Source organism: Spea bombifrons, chromosome 1, assembly GCF_027358695.1.
Source record: "Spea bombifrons isolate aSpeBom1 chromosome 1, aSpeBom1.2.pri, whole genome shotgun sequence".
In the NCBI taxonomy this organism is placed as follows: domain Eukaryota; kingdom Metazoa; phylum Chordata; class Amphibia; order Anura; family Pelobatidae; genus Spea; species Spea bombifrons.
Genome location: NC_071087.1, coordinates 145,418,498 through 145,436,413, shown reverse-complemented (window position 1 = coordinate 145,436,413; position 17,916 = coordinate 145,418,498). Strand labels below are relative to the sequence as shown.

Genomic DNA, 17,916 nt, shown 5'->3' with positions numbered 1-17,916 from the left:
GCATGAGGGCCATACATGTCACTTTTAGGGGTCCTAAGCACCTAAGTCCTCCAGGGCAATTAGAGCCAGGAACAGCAGCTCATTTTTTTTTTGGTTTTTTTTTTTCGTTTTTTTTCCTCCTTATTTTAACCGCTTAAACCCCAAAAACCACTGTTTGACTGTTGCATGGTATGTGCCCTTGTGTATTGCTGGCTGAAATACATATGCTTATGGAGGATGGCCTTGATGTGTTTGTGACGACTTATTGATGATCCGGACGTGAAGTTTCTTTTTGCTGGATAAAAGTATTGCATATTTGTGAAACCTGCAAAAGAAAACCTAGCTCCCAATTGGAGCCCTCTCTAACTGAACTATGCTGGTGCAGACTGACCAGCCTAATCACCCACTACCTCAACCTCCCAGCCAGACCCAGCTACGCCAGGCTCTGGAAAACCTCCCCCAGACAACACACAAAACGTCCAGGCAGGGATTGTCTTCTTCAGGGCCTCTCCTTGCCCTGGGAGCACAGGGAACTTCCTCTTCCCCCAACAGTCTCTCTGAGTATCAAGCTCCAGGGGTTTTTAATGTCCAGCACCTGTGCCTGATGCCGGCCCCATTGGCATCCCGGACCGGATCCTGCAGATTTCTTGCCTCCTGGAAAACTCGGCATGGAATTTCCACAGCATGGGGAAACGGAGCATTGGCCCACCCTGCTCTCCAATTGCTCCACCCTAGGGACCCATATTTACGATCTGGCATGTCCTGAAGAGCGATGACATTTTAGGACCCCTCTTACCGGAAAAACCTCAAATCGTATACAAAAAAATAAATAATTTGAAAAACATTTTCCTCCCAACAAAGAAAACAGAAATTAATTTTAATACCTTTCTGGGCAAGAAACCCATTGTTTTTTTCCCATGCGGTAGGTGCAAGATGTGCACCTACCTACCAAGGAAAACAAACAGTTTTATCAGTAATAGGACAGGGACTACATACGAAATTAAGAAATTCATCACCTGCACCACCAAATCTGTAATTTATTTATTACAATGTCCATGTGGTGCACAGTATGGGGGAAGAACAACCAGACCACTTAAAGGAAGAATTTAGGAACATCTTGGGAACATTATGAATTCAAGCATTAAACACGGTGTCCCGCGATACTGTAATTCATGTCCTGTTTTCTCAATTAATCAATTTTGAATCATGGGAATAGACATTGTACCCCCAAATTGGAGAGGAGGAAATAGTGCAGAAAACATTTCAAGAAAGGAAACTAAGTGGATCTTTAAATTAGGAACATATAAAAAAAGAAGGCTTGAACATAAACTTGGATATTCACGCTTTCACCTAAGGGATCCTAACCCCCATTTGAAATAAATAGACACAGACTACTTATTCATTCATGGCTTCTTCAATATTACTTTTTACTATACACAATTCCAATATTTCATATTTTGTATTATTGTTTGGCACTTTTCCACCCTTATTGCTCTCTTTTCCGTGGATTCATATAGACATTTATGTATAAACAAAACCCATAGTATGTTTAGTTATAGTTCATATATCCACGTTTAATGCAATCACATCCTTAAACGTTTACATCCTATAGCGTTTATACTTAGCGTTCATGTTAATCCGTCTTCAAATGTCATTTCTTAACATCTGCACTGCACAGCACAGCACAGCAGGACACTAGGAGCCGATGCAACACCAAGAAAACAGACAGCCCTACGGAGAAGCCGTTTCTATGGGGACGCGTATAAACAGAATGACGCCAGTACGCACATCCAGCCTCCAATACGTCCTCACGTATTGTGGAATGACGTAACAGCGCCACCTAGTGTACATGTGTGTACAACACGTCCTCATGTTCTGGGAAACAACGTTACACCGCCATCTAGCGTATATAGAAGAAAATACAACGAATTAACACATACAAAAAGAGTGGAAGAAGCGATCAAATCCATTTTTTTTCCTGAGGAAGCCATTAAAGCCGAAACGCGTTGAGGAAAGACTTTTTATTTAACTTAATCGTTTGACTTTTACATATTTATATTTTATATATCTTAAAGTACTTTTTTTAAAATTTAAATAACATTATTTTAAAGGCATATTCCCATAATAAACCTATATTTTTAAATATAAGCAGCAGTTGTTTATTCTCTGGGGGTGGTTTTCCCGCTCCCTGGCTGGAAGAAGTTGCCGCACTGTATCACAGCGTTCGGGGGATTGGACCTGAAATTCCATGACATTTGGAGAAGAGATCCTGGACACCGTGGTCTTCCCCTACCCCCCTCCCTGAGCGCACCTTGCACATAATTTTACGTGCATTGGATCCCGTGATTGCAACCATTTACTACCTTTTTCACAAGCTGCTATGAGAGGGGAATGAGAAACAGACACAAATCTTCAGCACTATTGTGAGTGCAACTAACGTAATATAATTAACACCGTATCGTCTGAACAGTCTACACTATTGTTGTTTCGTTTGTTTTTCTTACATGAGCGCCCCCTATTGAAATTGAACCTATACTTTACAACACCTGGAGAGAGTTGTTTTTAAGGAGGCAGCTGTGAGAAAACAAAAGGGAAGTATTTTTAAGAGATTTACTTATTTAGCACACACTATTTTTGGGGCACACCGGTTCTCCTCACAATCTTTTTACTAAAGCACACACACCCAGGGACTCACACTAACACAACCAGACAATCACCACTAATACACACACACCCAGACATTCACACTAACACAACCAGACCCATACATTAACACACACCCAGACACTAACACAACCAGACAATCAGCACTAATACACACACCCAGACATTCACACTAACACAACCAGACCCATACATTAACACACACCCTGACACTAACACAACCAATCAGCGCTAATACACACACACTCACACTAACACAACCAGACCCATACATTAACACACACCCTGACACTAACACAACCAGACAATCAGCACTAATACACACCCAGACATTCAGACTAACACAACCAGACCTATACATTAACACACACCCAGACACTAACACAACCAGACAATCAGCACTAATACACACACCCAGACATTCACACTAACACAACCAGACCCATACATTAACACACACCCAGACACTAACACAACCAGACAATCAGCACTAATACACACACCCAGACATTCACACTAACACACCCAGACCCATACATTAACACACACCCTGACACTAACACAACCAGACAATCAGCACTAATACACACACAGACACTCACACTAACACAACCAGACCCATACATTAACACACAGCCTGACACTAACACAACCAGACAATCAGCACTAATACACACACAGACACTCACACTAACACAACAAGGCCCATACATTAACACACATGCACAGACACTTAAACTAGCGCAAATGCATGCTATCATACCCAGAGAGACACACATAGACAATATCATACCCAGACACACACAGTAATAACATGCCTGCACACAAAGTCATAACATGCCTGCACACACACTAACATAAAACAATAGAAGAATTCCGCGCATATTCAGCGAATATCAATCACTGATCTGAGGAGTAAGTATTGGGGGTTGCATCACACTATATGGCTATATAACGCTCAGTTGCCACTACATCAAAATACCCCGAGTTGGACGTGTCTGTCTAAGGAGCCTTAGATATAGCCATATAGTATAAAGAAATCCCCAATATATATTCTTTAGGTTTTTTTGAATGATATTTACTGGGTATGCGCTGAATTCTTGCTTTGTTTTGTGTATAGCAGATAGCATTAAACATGTTGATAGCATTAATCATGGACATAGCATTAAACATGGAGATAGCATTACACATGGAGATAGCGTTAAAAATGGAAATAGCATTAAGCATGGGCATAGCATTACACATGGGCATAGCATTGCACATGGACACAGCATTACGCAAGGAGATAACATTACACACGGACATAGCACTACACACAGAGACAGAGCCGGCCTTAAGTGTTCTGGCGCCCTGTGCGGACTACTCCTCTGGCGCCCCCCATCCCCCAAAAAAAGAAAGGAAAAAAATCTCCCCCCTCTGCCCCTTCTCACTATCTACCACCTCTGCCCCTTCTCACTGCCTTCCCCCCTCTGCCCCTTTTCACTATCTAGCCCCCTCTCCCTATCCTTAATTACCTTGTTGCCGGAGTCCTGCGATGGGAGCCGTCTTCCCGCTCTGCCGCGGTGTGGCATAATTCCAGCGCTCAGCATGAAACGCCGGCACCCCGACGGAGTCTCGGAGAGTGAAGGGCGCCAAGCGGTCGCTGAAAACTTCACGAGCGACCCGGGACTTAAATTAAAACACCGTTTTTTTTTTGTTTTAACTTTATTTAACATCCTCTTAAGAAAAAAACTTTATTTAACATGAAGGATTTTAAATAAAGTAAAAAAAAACCAACCCCCCCCCCGATGTTTTAATTTAAACCCTGTGCGGACGCACACCTGTAAGGCCGGCCCTGGCGGGGGCTTCCCGGCCCCTTTGAGTGGCGGACCCGGTCGCAGTTGCGGCGGGCTTAAGGGGCAGGTGCATTTTTCGGTGCACAAGTTTATAGCAAGATGCACAAAACATTTCATAAAAGCCAAAATACACCTACATTTCCATTCCGACATGTCATGTTTGGGACAGTCTATTTTAGTAGTATTAATTTTAATTCCAACTATGTACCACATGAGAGATACAAAAATAAAATACCTGTATTAACACCAATATAGGCTATGCAATGTTATACTTCAAGTGTAAAAAAGGAACTATTATTTATTAACTCTAGTTACCTGGGGAAAGAAATATATTTTTGCGAGCAGTTGATAGGAAAGCTACAGGTTGCAGGTGCAACTTATAACCGTTACAAAAATAAAAATGCCCTGGTCCCCAAACCTTAATAGAATTTAAGAGACTGGAAACGGCATGTGATGTAATTCTCTGCACTAAGGGAATGGCATCCGTAGTTCCCGCTGGTCTCTAATATTTTGTTCGGAGCTTGGAAGACACTGACCCCGGCATATAGCAGCTCTCTGCCATAGTGACCGTCGAACCAGTTGCCTCAGATTCTGATATTGTTCTGTAGGCAGAGTAGTGGTGTAGCAGGAGAGGATGACCCGCAGCAGCCCCTGGAATTCTGATACCACATCCATGTGTTCGTCAAGGCGACCGAAGTCTGTCGTCCTGTCGGTTAATCCCGGTAGAAAGTAAGTGTCCCTCAGACTAAGAAGCAATCCCGCCGCTTGCCACCAATGTCACGGGGCTGGCTGGTCCGACCGACTACCTCCGCTGTCTTGTGCTCCCTTAGCCTGGGACAACACTTTCCCCAGTCACGCGCCGAGACTCAGTGTAGGGTAAAACCAAACGAAGACTGATTTATTTTGGACACACAGGGCTGGATATGTCCATCAAAACACACATTTACATAAAATAAGATATTGGGACACAAACCGCCCCCCTTAATCTGCCTCCCAGAGACAACAGGGGCAGTAACGAGATTAACAATACAATGGGGGGGAGACTGATTTATACAACATTAAACTGAAACAATGGCAGTCACTCCCTGGTTGCAGATCCTGGCTGTATGCTGGAGATAATCCCCTCAGCAAGTGATGAGATGATACTGCTGGGGGGTAGCCACAGAAGTCTTTACAAACCCAGGGCCCATAGTCAATAGGGAGGAGGGTGGCAGTCAGGCTTCTCCAGTGGTCCCAGTGATGGAGGGTTCCGTCACAGCATTAAACATAGAGATAACATTATCCTATGGGCATTCCATCAATACTGTCATTCACCTGTCATTCCATAGAACACAGCTATAATTCCACTTAATATGAGGTTTAGAACCTATAACTCTACTAGGGGAGTATACATGACAAAGATCTATATGATATTTAAGATGGTTTTCTCTAAAAAACAAGTTTAATTTTTCTCCCATTATATCCTATGGGCATTCACTCAAAACTGTCATTCACCTGTCATTCCATAGAAAGTAGCTATAATCCCACATAATCTGAGTTTTAGATCCTGTGTCTGTGCTAGAGGAGAATGTGTGCCAAAGATCTAGATATGTCTTAAACTTTTATTTAAAAATCAATTATTCTTTTCCCCTCTATTATAGTCTATGGGCATTCCTCCCCATTATAGTCTATGGGCATTCCTCCCCATTATAGTCTATGGGCATTCCTCCCCATTATAGTCTATGGGCATTCCTCCCCATTATAGTCTATGGGCATTCCTCCCCATTAAAGTCTATGGGCATTCCATTTTGTCATTCGTTTTAGTATGTCCCCTAACAGGAGGACTTGTGCTCCGGGCTAAATAAAACCACCCTTACAACCCCAAAACAACTTACCCAAACAACCACAGACACAGGTATATATGGATGGAAACAGGTCACAGCTTTATTACAAAATACAAAACCAATACAGTGTTAGCCTATCTTCAAGAGAAAACACAAGTTCATAACCAAATATTAGTGTCTCTCTCTCTCTCTCTCTCTCTGTGCCAGTGAGTGTCTCTCTCTCTCTTTCTCTCTCTCTGTGCCAGTGAGTGTCTCTCTCTCTGTACAAGTGAGTGTGTCTCTCTCTCTCTCTGTACAAGTGAGTGTGTCTCTCTCTCTCTCTGTGGCAGTGAGTGTGTGTCCCTCTGTGGCAGTGAGTGTGTGTCTCTCTCTGTGGCAGTGAGTGTGTGTCTCTGTGGCAGTGAGTGTGTGTGTGTCTCTCTCTGTGGCAGTGAGTGTGTGTGTGTCTCTCTCTGTGGCAGTGAGTGTGTGTGTGTGTGTCTCTCTCTCTGTGTGTGCTAGTGAGTGTGTGTCTCTCTGTGTGTGCGTTTCTCTCTCTCTCTGTGCCAGTGAGTGTCTCTCTCTTTCTCTCTCTCTCTCTCTCTCTGTCTGTCTCTGTGAGAGAGAGAGAGAGAGAGAGAGAGAGAGAGAGACACTCACTGGCACAGAGAGAGACACTCACTGGCACAGAGAGAGACACTCACTGGCACAGAGAGAGACACACACACACACACACTCACTGGAACAGAGAGACACACACTCAATAGCACAGAGAGAGAGACACACTCACTGGCACAGAGAGAGAGACACACACTCACTGGCACAGAGAGAGAGAGAGACACACACTCACTGGCACAGAGAGAGACACACTCACTGGCACAGAGAGACAGACACTGACTGGCACAGAGAGAGACACACACACACTGGCACAGAGAGAGACACACACACACTGGCACAGAGAGAGAGAGACACACATACTCACTGGCACAGAGAGAGAGAGGCACTCACTGGCACAGAGAGAGACACTGGCACAGAGACAGACACTCACTGGCAGAGACAGACACTCACTGGCACAGAGACAGAGAGACACTCACTGGCACAGAGAGAGAGACACACACACTCACTGGCACACACATAGAGAGACACACACACACTCACTGGCACAGAGAGAGACACACATTCACTGGCACAGAGAGAGATACACACACACTCACTGCCACAGAGAGACACACACTCACTGCCGCAGAGAGACACACACACTCACTGCCAAAGAGAGAGAGACACACACACTCACTGGCACAGAGAGAGAGACACACACACTCACTGGCACAGAGAGAGAGACACTCACTGGCACAGAGAGAGAGACACTCACTGGCACAGAGAGAGAGACACACACGTACTCAGTGGCACAGAGAGAGACACACACACTCACTGGCACAGAGAGAGACACACACACACTCACTGGCACAGAGAGACACAGAGAGACACACACACTCACTGGCACAGAGACACACACTCATTGGCACAGAGAGAGAGAGACACACACACTCACTGGCACAGAGAGAGAGAGACACACACACTCACTGGCACAGAGAGAGAGAGAGAGACACACACACACACACACTCACTGGCACAGAGAGAGACACTCACTGGCACAGAGAGAGACACTCACTGGCACAGAGAGAGACACTCACTGGCACAGAGAGAGACACACACACACTCACTGGAACAGAGAGACACACACTCAATGGCACAGAGAGAGAGAGATACACACTCACTGGCACAGAGAGAGAGACACACACTCACTGGCACAGAGAGAGAGACACACACTCACTGGCACAGAGAGACATACACTGACTGGCACAGAGAGACACACACACTGGCACAGAGAGAGAGACACACACTGGCACAGAGAGAGAGACACACACTCACTGGCACAGAGAGAGAGACACACACTCACTGGCACAGAGAGAGAGACACACACACTCACTGGCACAGAGAGAGAGACACACACACTCACTGGCACAGAGAGAGAGACACACACTCACTGGCACACAGAGAGAGAGAGAGAGAGAGAGAGAGAGAGACACTCACTGGCACAGAGAGAGACACACACACACTGGCACAGAGAGACACACACTGACACAGAGAGACACACACTGACACAGAGAGACACACACTGGCACACAGAGAGAGACACACACTGGCACACAGAGAGAGACACACACTGGCACACAGAGACACACACTCACTGGCACACAGAGAGAGAGAGAGAGAGAGACACTGGCACAGAGAGGGACACACACACACTCACTGGCACAGATAGAGAGATACACACACACTCACTGGCACAGAGAGACACACTCACTGGCACAGAGAGAGAGAGAGACACACACACACTCACTGGCACAGAGAGAGAGAGAGACACACACTCACTGGCACAGAGAGAGAGAGAGACACACACACTCACTGGCACAGAGAGAGAGACACTGACTGGCACAGAAAGAGAGACACTGACTGGCACAGAGAGAGAAAGACTCACTGGCACACAGAGAGAGACACTCACTGGCACACAGAGAGAGACACTCACTGGCACACAGAGAGAAAGACACTCACTGGCACACAGAGAGAAAGACACTCACTGGCACACAGAGAGAAAGACACTCACTGGCACACAGAGAGAAAGACACTCACTGGCACACAGAGAGAAAGACACTCACTGGCACACAGAGAGAAAGACACTCACTGGCACACAGAGAGAAAGACACTCACTGGCACACAGAGAGAAAGACACTCACTGGCACACAGAGAGAGAGAGAGAGAGAGAGAGAGAGAGAGACTCACTGTGAATTATTTCACAGATTCAAGTTTCCTTCTGCCTCCATAATATTCTGTATTTTCAGTACTTCTGTTAAAGCTTCACCCTCACATCCCACGTTATTGAAAAAGAAACAGCAGCCCAGCACAGGCCATCTGTAGTCATCTGCACGTCCCGTGCTGCTGCTGCTGCTGCTGCTGCTGCTGCTGCTGCTGCTGCTGCTGCTGCTGCTGCTGCTGCTGCTGCTGCTGCTGCTGCTGCTGCTGCTGCTGCTGCTGCTGCTGCTGCTGCTGCTGCTGCTGCTGCTGCTGCTGCTGCTGCTTTCTGTAGGTCTTTGTACCATGTGACCAAACAGTCACATGGTCTGTTGAGATCACCAGAGTCCTTCTACTGGGTAGGAATTAGCCGCTACCCTTATTTAATACACGTTCACAGTAAACTCTCATAAGCTCCGTTAGTCAGAAAGGTTAAAGGGCCGGCTCTTCGTCCTAATACCGTATCTTCTTTATTCTGTACAATGGTCCTGGCACCGCCTACTTTAGAAGCCGTTAGTAACCATGGAGATAACAGCCTTCCATATGCCAAGGTCTTTTATTAGCCGTAACGGATACCCCGGGGTCATATGTGGTTACTGGAAACAAGAGTGCTAAACACCAGAGGACGCCCAAACTCCACTTCAACTACCTTAACACGCATCTCAGTCCCTGTCCATATTGTCATATTGGTGTGGAGTATTTCCATGGAAATCAATATCATTGCTACCTACGCTACGTTATCGGCTAAGAGAGGTTAAAAAGTAAAGACGACGAGGTTAAAGCTTTGTTTGTGTATCTAGTGTATGAAGCTCTCGAAGCAGGACAGAATGGTAGCTGCGTCACTTTGGCGCTCCTGTCGCGCCCGGAAGTGGCGTGCAGTGGGCGTGGTCTAGTGTTAAATGCCGGCATTGACAGTAGAAGGTGGATGGTGTATTTGTGATGATGGAGGGTTTGTTGTCTGCAGGTATTGAGGTGCGGTCCCGGGCCAAGCAGTACGAGAAGTTGGATTTCTTAGGAGAAGGACAGGTGAGCTTATGCTGCGTAGCGTCATGTGGGCTCAGGTATCATCATGGCTTCTTTATGAACACATGGGAAGTTAGGTGCCTGCATGGGGAGGAAAAAAATGTAATTTATGTGGAATTTGAAGGAAATGGCTCGCTTGCAAGCTCTCTGAAACTATGGAGATCAGTGTTTAGGGATTGTCCTATTTAAACAACTCACAGCATCGTGTTAGGAACATTCAGTTAAAACCTTTCCATCATATGGAGACCCAGAGCCACTGAGTATGGAGAGAACTTGAGGTTTTAACATACACTGGAACGATGGAGTGTTCTCGCCTTTACATTAGCATTCTACTGTGCAATGTGGGTGCTCTTTGTGCTAATGCTCAGCATGAAGGCCACATATCACTTGGTGTTTGTATTATGTAACATAGGAAGAATAGTGAATATATAAACGCTAGGAGTCTTCCCGCCCCAAGGGATTTGCACATTAAAGGAACACATCTGATCCTAAACTGCCAGGTGACCCTTTTTTTTCTAGTTTGCCACAGTATATAAAGCCCGGGATAAGAAGACTGACCGGATTGTGGCAATTAAAAAGGTATGTGTACGTTTGCTTACTTCTGTTCCTTTGCTCATGTTTTACATGTTTGGTTTTGGCGTCATATTCGGTGGGTAGGCCAGTTATTTGTGTCGGTTACATCTTGGGGGCGATTCCTGAACCTTTAATAGTTTAACCTTTTATTAATCCCTTGGCATACACCTGTAAAAACTCAAAATCAAAATGACAAATTAAAGTGATCATGTGTTTAATACATTTAGAGAGAATTGGATCCTGTTCGTGTCTTCATTATTCTTTATCTCGTTAACGGGAAACTTTTTTCCTTTCTCTATAATTGGTGCTTTCCTATTGGCTGAGAAGTTCTTCTTCATGGTTTAACGTTAGAGGGGAGCACCCCTCCATACTCTTATGTCCTCTGGTTATTGTTCTTTGGCTGTAAGGAATATATGTTTGGGCAAATGGTCTCCAGGTTCATCCTAGGAGGAGATCTGTGCAGGCAGCCAGAGTATGGTTATATTGTTTGGGTATGTGTGATGATCTGTGTGAATCTGCCTATTGCACATATTAATATGCATGTAAAATAAAATGTATCTATGTTAAAGTCTGTGTTGGATTTGTATGGGGGTACCTTTCTGAAGATTTTCCCCAGGAATTTGATGGTGTAAGGCTCACCCAATCATGTGGATTTATGTGTATGTGGTATTTACAAGTGTATATCATATTATAATTTTAATATCCTCTTGTAATGTAGATTAAGCTGGGACACAGAGCAGAAGCTAAGGATGGTAAGTTGCATTTATAACCACTGGATAGAAGGCAATGTGTTTAATGTTTGACGGCAGCATTTGTAAACTGCTTGTACTAGCTGTTACTTGTTGTGGGCAAATGGAATACACAAGGGTTCACATCTGTTTAAGTGCGAATCGTTGCGCAATCGCATAAAAGATAAATGAGTTTGTACCAAACGAAGAACTACAAATTATCCAGTGTTAACACGTTTTATCTACATTTTATCCAGGCATAAACAGAACAGCATTAAGAGAAATCAAACTGCTGCAGGAGTTAAGCCATCCAAATATTATTGGTGTAAGTATGCACTGGGTGTATTTCGATTACAGAGGGTTTAACCGTTAACCTGCTGGGGCTTTTGATTATAAAGGTTTGTATTAACGCTTCTTATTTTTGTGTTTTAAATACCATATTTGCTCGATTATAAGACAAGATTTTTTTCAGAAAAATACCCCTCGTCTTATAATCGAGGTCGACTTCTAATCAGACCTCAAATACAGGTCTGACTACAAGACTAAGATCCAGATCCTCCGCAGCGCTGCAGTGGACCTGGATCCTCCTGTCTGGTAACTTCGGTAACGATGGTTGTCTATGCGCATGCCTTCCCCGGCTGCCAGAGAGAATTCCCCACTAGACACCAGGGACCAATTCTTAGTTCTTGAGTGATCAGTACAGCTACTCTTATTTTTATTATAAATATTTATATTGATGGCTTATTTGCTGTATAGAATACTTGGATTGCCATAAACTATTTAATTGGTTCATATTATTTTAAGGAAATATATTGTATGAGTTATTTGGTCATTTTAGGTAAGCATAGGTCTTACGCATTTGCATCATTTGACAGTTTGATATTTATGTTTTTCTAGCTTCTGGATGCCTTTGGTCACAAGTCAAACATAAGCCTGGTGTTTGATTTTATGGAAACTGATTTAGAGGTGAGTACTCTGTAAAATGGTATTAGAAGGGTACAGAGTCATGTCTTACTGGTGAAACCGCATTCACGTTCCTGTGTTTAATTTAGTAACGTTATTTCAAGGACAAAAATTGTTTTGGGGTGTCTCTTTCCATTCCGATTCTGTCGCAAACGTGCATAAAGATATGTGTAATCTTTTGGATTTTTCTATGTATTTGGTCCGTTTTAAGCTTCAGTATTGTTCAAAGTAATTGTCCATGGCCCCAATTTGTGCTGTTTCTCTTTATAATTCATAATCTTGAAAACTATGATTATTTGTAGGTCATAATACGAGATACCAGCTTGGTTTTAACTCCAGCTCATATTAAGTCATACATGCTGATGACTCTTCAGGGGTTGGAGTATTTACATCATCTTTGGATCCTACACAGGGTAAGTAAATTACTGCAAACGTAACTCGCCTCTAATATTTTAGGGCAGTTCTTTCTGTGTCAATTCTATTTTTGTGTGTGTTCTGTTTATATACTGTTTGAATTGCAAACCCTATGCTTGTGTACTTTGGCTGATTTGGTATCAATAGGGCTAGGGAGGTAGATAGTACAAGAAGCACTGATGCCAAAACACTTATAATATTGCTGCTTTACAAGGTGTGATAGAATTCTTGATCTTTGGAGTAAGATTTGTAATTTGATGATGTTATGCATGTTCTTATTTTATGTTTTTCTCTGTACAGGACTTAAAGCCAAATAACTTGCTGTTAGATGAGAATGGTGTCCTAAAACTGGCTGATTTTGGTCTGGCAAAGTCGTTTGGAAGTCCTAACAGAGTTTATACTCACCAAGTAGTAACAAGGTGTGTGTGCGTCTCTGGGAGCCGGGAACTATGAGCCAGTGTATTCTTACCAGGCTGTATTCCAATGTTAATACACTTGGATTTTATAGGTGTAAAATACAATTTGTGGTCTCAACTAAATACGTGTTTTTGTTTTTTGTTTTTTTGTACTGCTTAATACATTTAATATTAATGTTGTGATTGTGTTTTTTATAGGTGGTATCGGTCTCCAGAGCTTCTGTTTGGTGCTAGAATGTATGGGGTTGGAGTGGACATGTGGGCAGTTGGTTGCATTTTGGCAGAATTGCTGCTTAGAGTAAGTAATACGATGCCTTAATTCATGTGACCTTTTAAACGTGTTTGTCCACACAGTGCAAAAACCCACACTTATTTTATAACATGATCCTATGCACATATTTCTGTATCATAAAACCTGAGCCTGTAACTCATATCAAGCTATCTTGAGTCAGCATAAACCCTTTCAGTCCCCTTGGGACATAAAGGTAAATCCTTAAAACCTGTGGCAAGAAGCCCATTAGGACGTACCGGTATGTCTTGACTTTGTCGCAGCAACAGGTAGATGTCCATTGACAGCCTGGACTCTCCTCGGTCGGTAGAAGCCAATGTTGCTGGCTTCCTGCTGATTAATTGTGTGTAACGGCGCTCGCCGCAAGCGCCGATAGTCATTCAACGAATCCCCCTGCTGGCTGATCGCACATATTGCAATTAGCAATGCAGTTCTATGGAGTCTTGCTTGCTTATCACAGTATGATCAGGAGGAGAAGAGGAAGAGAAATAGCAGAAAATATGAATAGGGAGCTAAAGAATGACCACCATGCGCAATCCACAAAGGGATCTCGAGCCGTACTGCCGTAGGAAAAGTGCAACATTTATTTTTCTAAAACAAAAAGTGCTTCTTAGCCCTTCCGCTATAAGTAAAAACAATACATGAAAAAATAGCACTGCCCCAAACGCCTTACGCCAATAGTAAAATAGTTAAAAATATACAATATAGGCTAATATGTAAAGCATGGATGTGACCTTTTTGAACATAAAAAATGTCTGAGGGGTATTACTGTAATCAGGACATTGAACATAATTTGGGTCATTGTTCAGCTATGGCACTTACAGTACAAAAATATATTTTTTTTCTATAACAAGTTTTTGTGTATTTCTATGATTTTAAGCCCTACTTCTGAACAAAATGATGAATAACTTATACGGGCTCATCAAAAATGGAAAAGGGGAATCAAGGTTTAACAAACGTATAGTAAAATGACAAAATGTGGTCCTTTTTGGTTATGAAAACCTATGGGCCTAAGGGGGTTTAAGTGTCTCTGTCCTCCCCTCCAAAAAATACCTAGTGTTCACCTTAATCAAGTGTTATTACTGTACAATTTTTTTTTTCTTCTTAAAAACCTTAAATGCATCTAAACAGGTACCGTTTTTGCCGGGAGATTCTGATTTGGATCAGCTCACAAGAATATTTGAGACTTTAGGTACTCCAACAGAAGAACTGTGGCCAGTGAGTACCCATCAAATTACCTTCTCGATCTTTTGGCTGGGTTTTGCTATGTTGTGTTCCTTGTTACAACCATTTACATGGAAGGGAACGTACCGTAAATTGTTTTATCCATAATAGTTTTTTTAGATTGGTATACTATTTGGCTAATGAAGATTAGTGTGGAGCTTTGGTATATTTAACGTTTAACTGAATTCATTATTTTTCTTTCTACAGGGCATGACCAGTTTGCCTGACTATGTAACCTTTAAGAGCTTCCCAGGAACACCGCTCCATCTTATATTCAGCGCTGCAGGAGATGACCTGCTTGAGCTTCTGCAAGGTTTATTTAACTTCAACCCATGTGCACGATGCACAGCCACACAGGTAATCTTCCACCAACGCTGGGGAAAAGGCAGTGTGTCGATATCGAGTATAATTCATCGGTTGTGGTACTTTTATTAGGAGTCATAACTAGGATATAGTTAAACCAGGACTTGTGCGTTGGCCACACAAGAACCTCCTTTAATTCTGCATTTGTTTATTACAAGGCACAATGCAGGCTTAGGTCTGGTCACCCAATCTTCTCTTTTATGCAGTTATGGCTATGAAATACGTCCGTTTATATCTATAGTTATACTGACTAGTTGTCTTTATAGGGGCATTATTAAAGTGTTTAAAATAAATAAATACATTTAATAGCATCTCATGTTTTAGATTGACCATAGCCTTTTAATTTCCTCACAACTAGTTAAAACCTGCAAAATATGATAGATTAAGATATTATTTACAAAACTCCTCACTTGGAGTATTGTGTACAGTACTGGAGACCATATCTCCAGAAGGATATAGATATGTTGGAGAAAGTGCAGAGAAGGGCTACTAAAATGGTTTATGGATTACAAAATAAACCTTACCAGGACAGGTTAAAGGATCTTAACCTATATAGCCTGGAAAAAAGGGACAGGGGGGATATGATAGAAACATTTAAATACTTAAAGGGAATCAACAAAGTAAAGGAAGAAAGTTTATTTAAAAGAAGAAATAAAACCGCAACAAGAGGACACAAGCATAAACTAGAGGGGCAAAGGTTTAATGGTAACATCAGAAAATATTACTTTACGGAAAGGGTAGTGGACGCATGGAATAGCCTCCCAGTGGAAGTGGTAGATGTTAATACAGTAAAGTCATTTAAGCAAGCATGGGATAGGCATAATGCCAAGCTAGATATAGGATAAGGGCAAGTACTAAAGGAGAGTACTCAGAGGTTGGGCAGACTGGATGGGCCTTCTGGCTCTTATCTGCCGTCACTTTCTATGTTTCTATCTAAGACAAGGTTTTCTGAAAAATACTGTCTCATATTCGATGTCGTCTCATATTCGCATCACATGACCTTCTGGTGCTCCACCATAGAAGCCCCAGCCAGCAGCAGCAGAGGTTGTCTATATGTATCGCGCAGTCGGTGTGATGCGCGTAGACATCCTCCACTTCCGCTGGGGCTTCTATGATGGAGCGCTGGCATTATGTGGCCTTCCGCTGCTCAGTCATATTAGCTTAGGTCTGGGGGAAAAGGGGCAAATGCATAAAGGAGCGATACAACAGAATATACCCCCCATGGCTTTGCAGAAGGGACCATGCAGCTGCCTTTAATGCCTTTTTAAATGGTCTGCTCCGGATTTGGTTCATCTTGGTTTTCATTATTATTAATTTGGAAAGTTTTTAGTATTGTTTTTCTCTCTTCCTCCCCAGGCACTGAAAAAGAGATATTTTAGTAACCGGCCGGCACCTACACCGGGTAACCTGCTGCCACGGCCGAATTGTTCGGCAGAAGCACTGAAAGAACAACAAAACCTTAATCTGGGTATAAAGAGGAAGCGTACAGAAGGCATCGATCAAAGTAAGTGCGTTGAAATAAATGCTTATTGTGATGCTCTTCATTTTGTGTAGTTGTGGAATTTATGCCCAGTTCATGTTATCTGTTTTGCACGGAACCAGAAATGGCAATAAAACGAGGAAGGCTCTTCATTTGTAACAATAAGATATACTGTATTTGTTTTTGTTTGGTTTTTTAATATAAGACGACTCTCCAACTTTGGATCTTATTAAAAGAAGAAAAAGATCAAAACCACTTATGCCATAAATCATTGTTTTATTTTTCACAACTAACACATGTATGTATCAGACACTCGCTCGTACACACTTCTGTACAATAGTGCGGGGTAGTAGGCATGTCAATGGCTCAGAGATGAGTAGCACAAAGTGCTGTAAGAGAGGATCGGCGGCATGGGTCTGAATAAAAGACTACCTTGATTATAATGATGCTCCTTTTTCAGATTTTTTTTTGGGGGGGGGGCTTTTTTTATAATTGAGCAGATATGGAAATTTGACCCTAGCTACAATTCTAATTTTATTTTGTGTCTACGGCTAACACGGTACCAACTCTCATCTTTTATTTTGTGTGTTTTTCAGAAGACATTGCGAAAAAACTAAATTTTTGACCACTGGCAAGACAAGAATTTGTGGGATTACCTTACAAATGCTGCTACGGACTTCAATGTAAAATATGATTGGGATGGACCTTGTAAAATAGTAGATATTTTTACATGCTGGGAATTCTTTATTTTTTTTTGTTAATATTAAGAAGGACTTTTTTCTTAAATAAATTACATCTGTTAAATATACTTTAGCAGCAATATGGCCACGGTTGTAGATATATTGTGGAGGGGTTTTTTTCCTCTCCTTCAGCTTATTTTTAGAGAAATAATGAAACGGGGAAAGTAGAAATTATTTGGTATGGGTACTAAAATGAACAAAAAAATATAGATTTTGGGATTACGTTGCAAAATAACCTTCACAGGTTCTACACTATAACAGAAGAACGTAAACGCTTAGCTAGAAGCGGCGTTTGAAGGTTCTCCCACTGTTGTGTTCCTCAGCCCAGTTCTTCACACTGAGGGAACAATAAAGCCTACGAGAAGCCAATCTATTACCCGGATCGCTGGTCTCCTGCAGATGACCTCCGCGGTTACAGCGGGAATTTGTTCCTTTAACTGGATGACTTTGTTTGAAGACTAAATGTTGATTGTTGGAGACGTCTTGTGGAAAACACCCTGATTTATCACGCCGCACAACACCTCCTTTCATGGGGTTTCTATTCATTCTCATCGGAGGCATGAGACTGGA

The 17,916-nt window shown here is 42.7% G+C and overlaps 1 protein-coding gene across 1 annotated transcript; it reads left to right on the top strand.

Moving 5' to 3' along the window:
- The first annotated feature begins 10,014 nt into the window (after nt 1–10,014).
- Nucleotides 10,015–17,381, top strand: CDK7 (cyclin dependent kinase 7). Its single transcript, XM_053447996.1, has 12 exons — nt 10,015–10,159; nt 10,676–10,735; nt 11,448–11,481; nt 11,715–11,782; nt 12,355–12,423; nt 12,723–12,833; nt 13,135–13,253; nt 13,449–13,548; nt 14,671–14,757; nt 14,971–15,120; nt 16,483–16,630; nt 17,203–17,381. The coding sequence occupies exons 1-12, from the start codon at nt 10,073–10,075 to the stop codon at nt 17,229–17,231; spliced, it is 1,062 nt and encodes a 353-aa protein (XP_053303971.1). The 5' UTR covers nt 10,015–10,072; the 3' UTR covers nt 17,232–17,381.
- The last annotated feature ends 535 nt before the right edge of the window (nt 17,382–17,916 follow it).

Coding starts and splice junctions, on each gene's coding strand:
- CDK7 (XM_053447996.1), top strand. CDS start 10,073: ATGATGGAGGGTTTGTTGTCTGCAGGTATTGAGGTGCGGTCCCGGGCC. Junction 12,424..12,722: donor TTATGGAAACTGATTTAGAG/GTGAGTACTCTG, acceptor GATTATTTGTAG/GTCATAATACGAGATACCAG. Junction 13,254..13,448: donor ACTCACCAAGTAGTAACAAG/GTGTGTGTGCGT, acceptor TGTTTTTTATAG/GTGGTATCGGTCTCCAGAGC.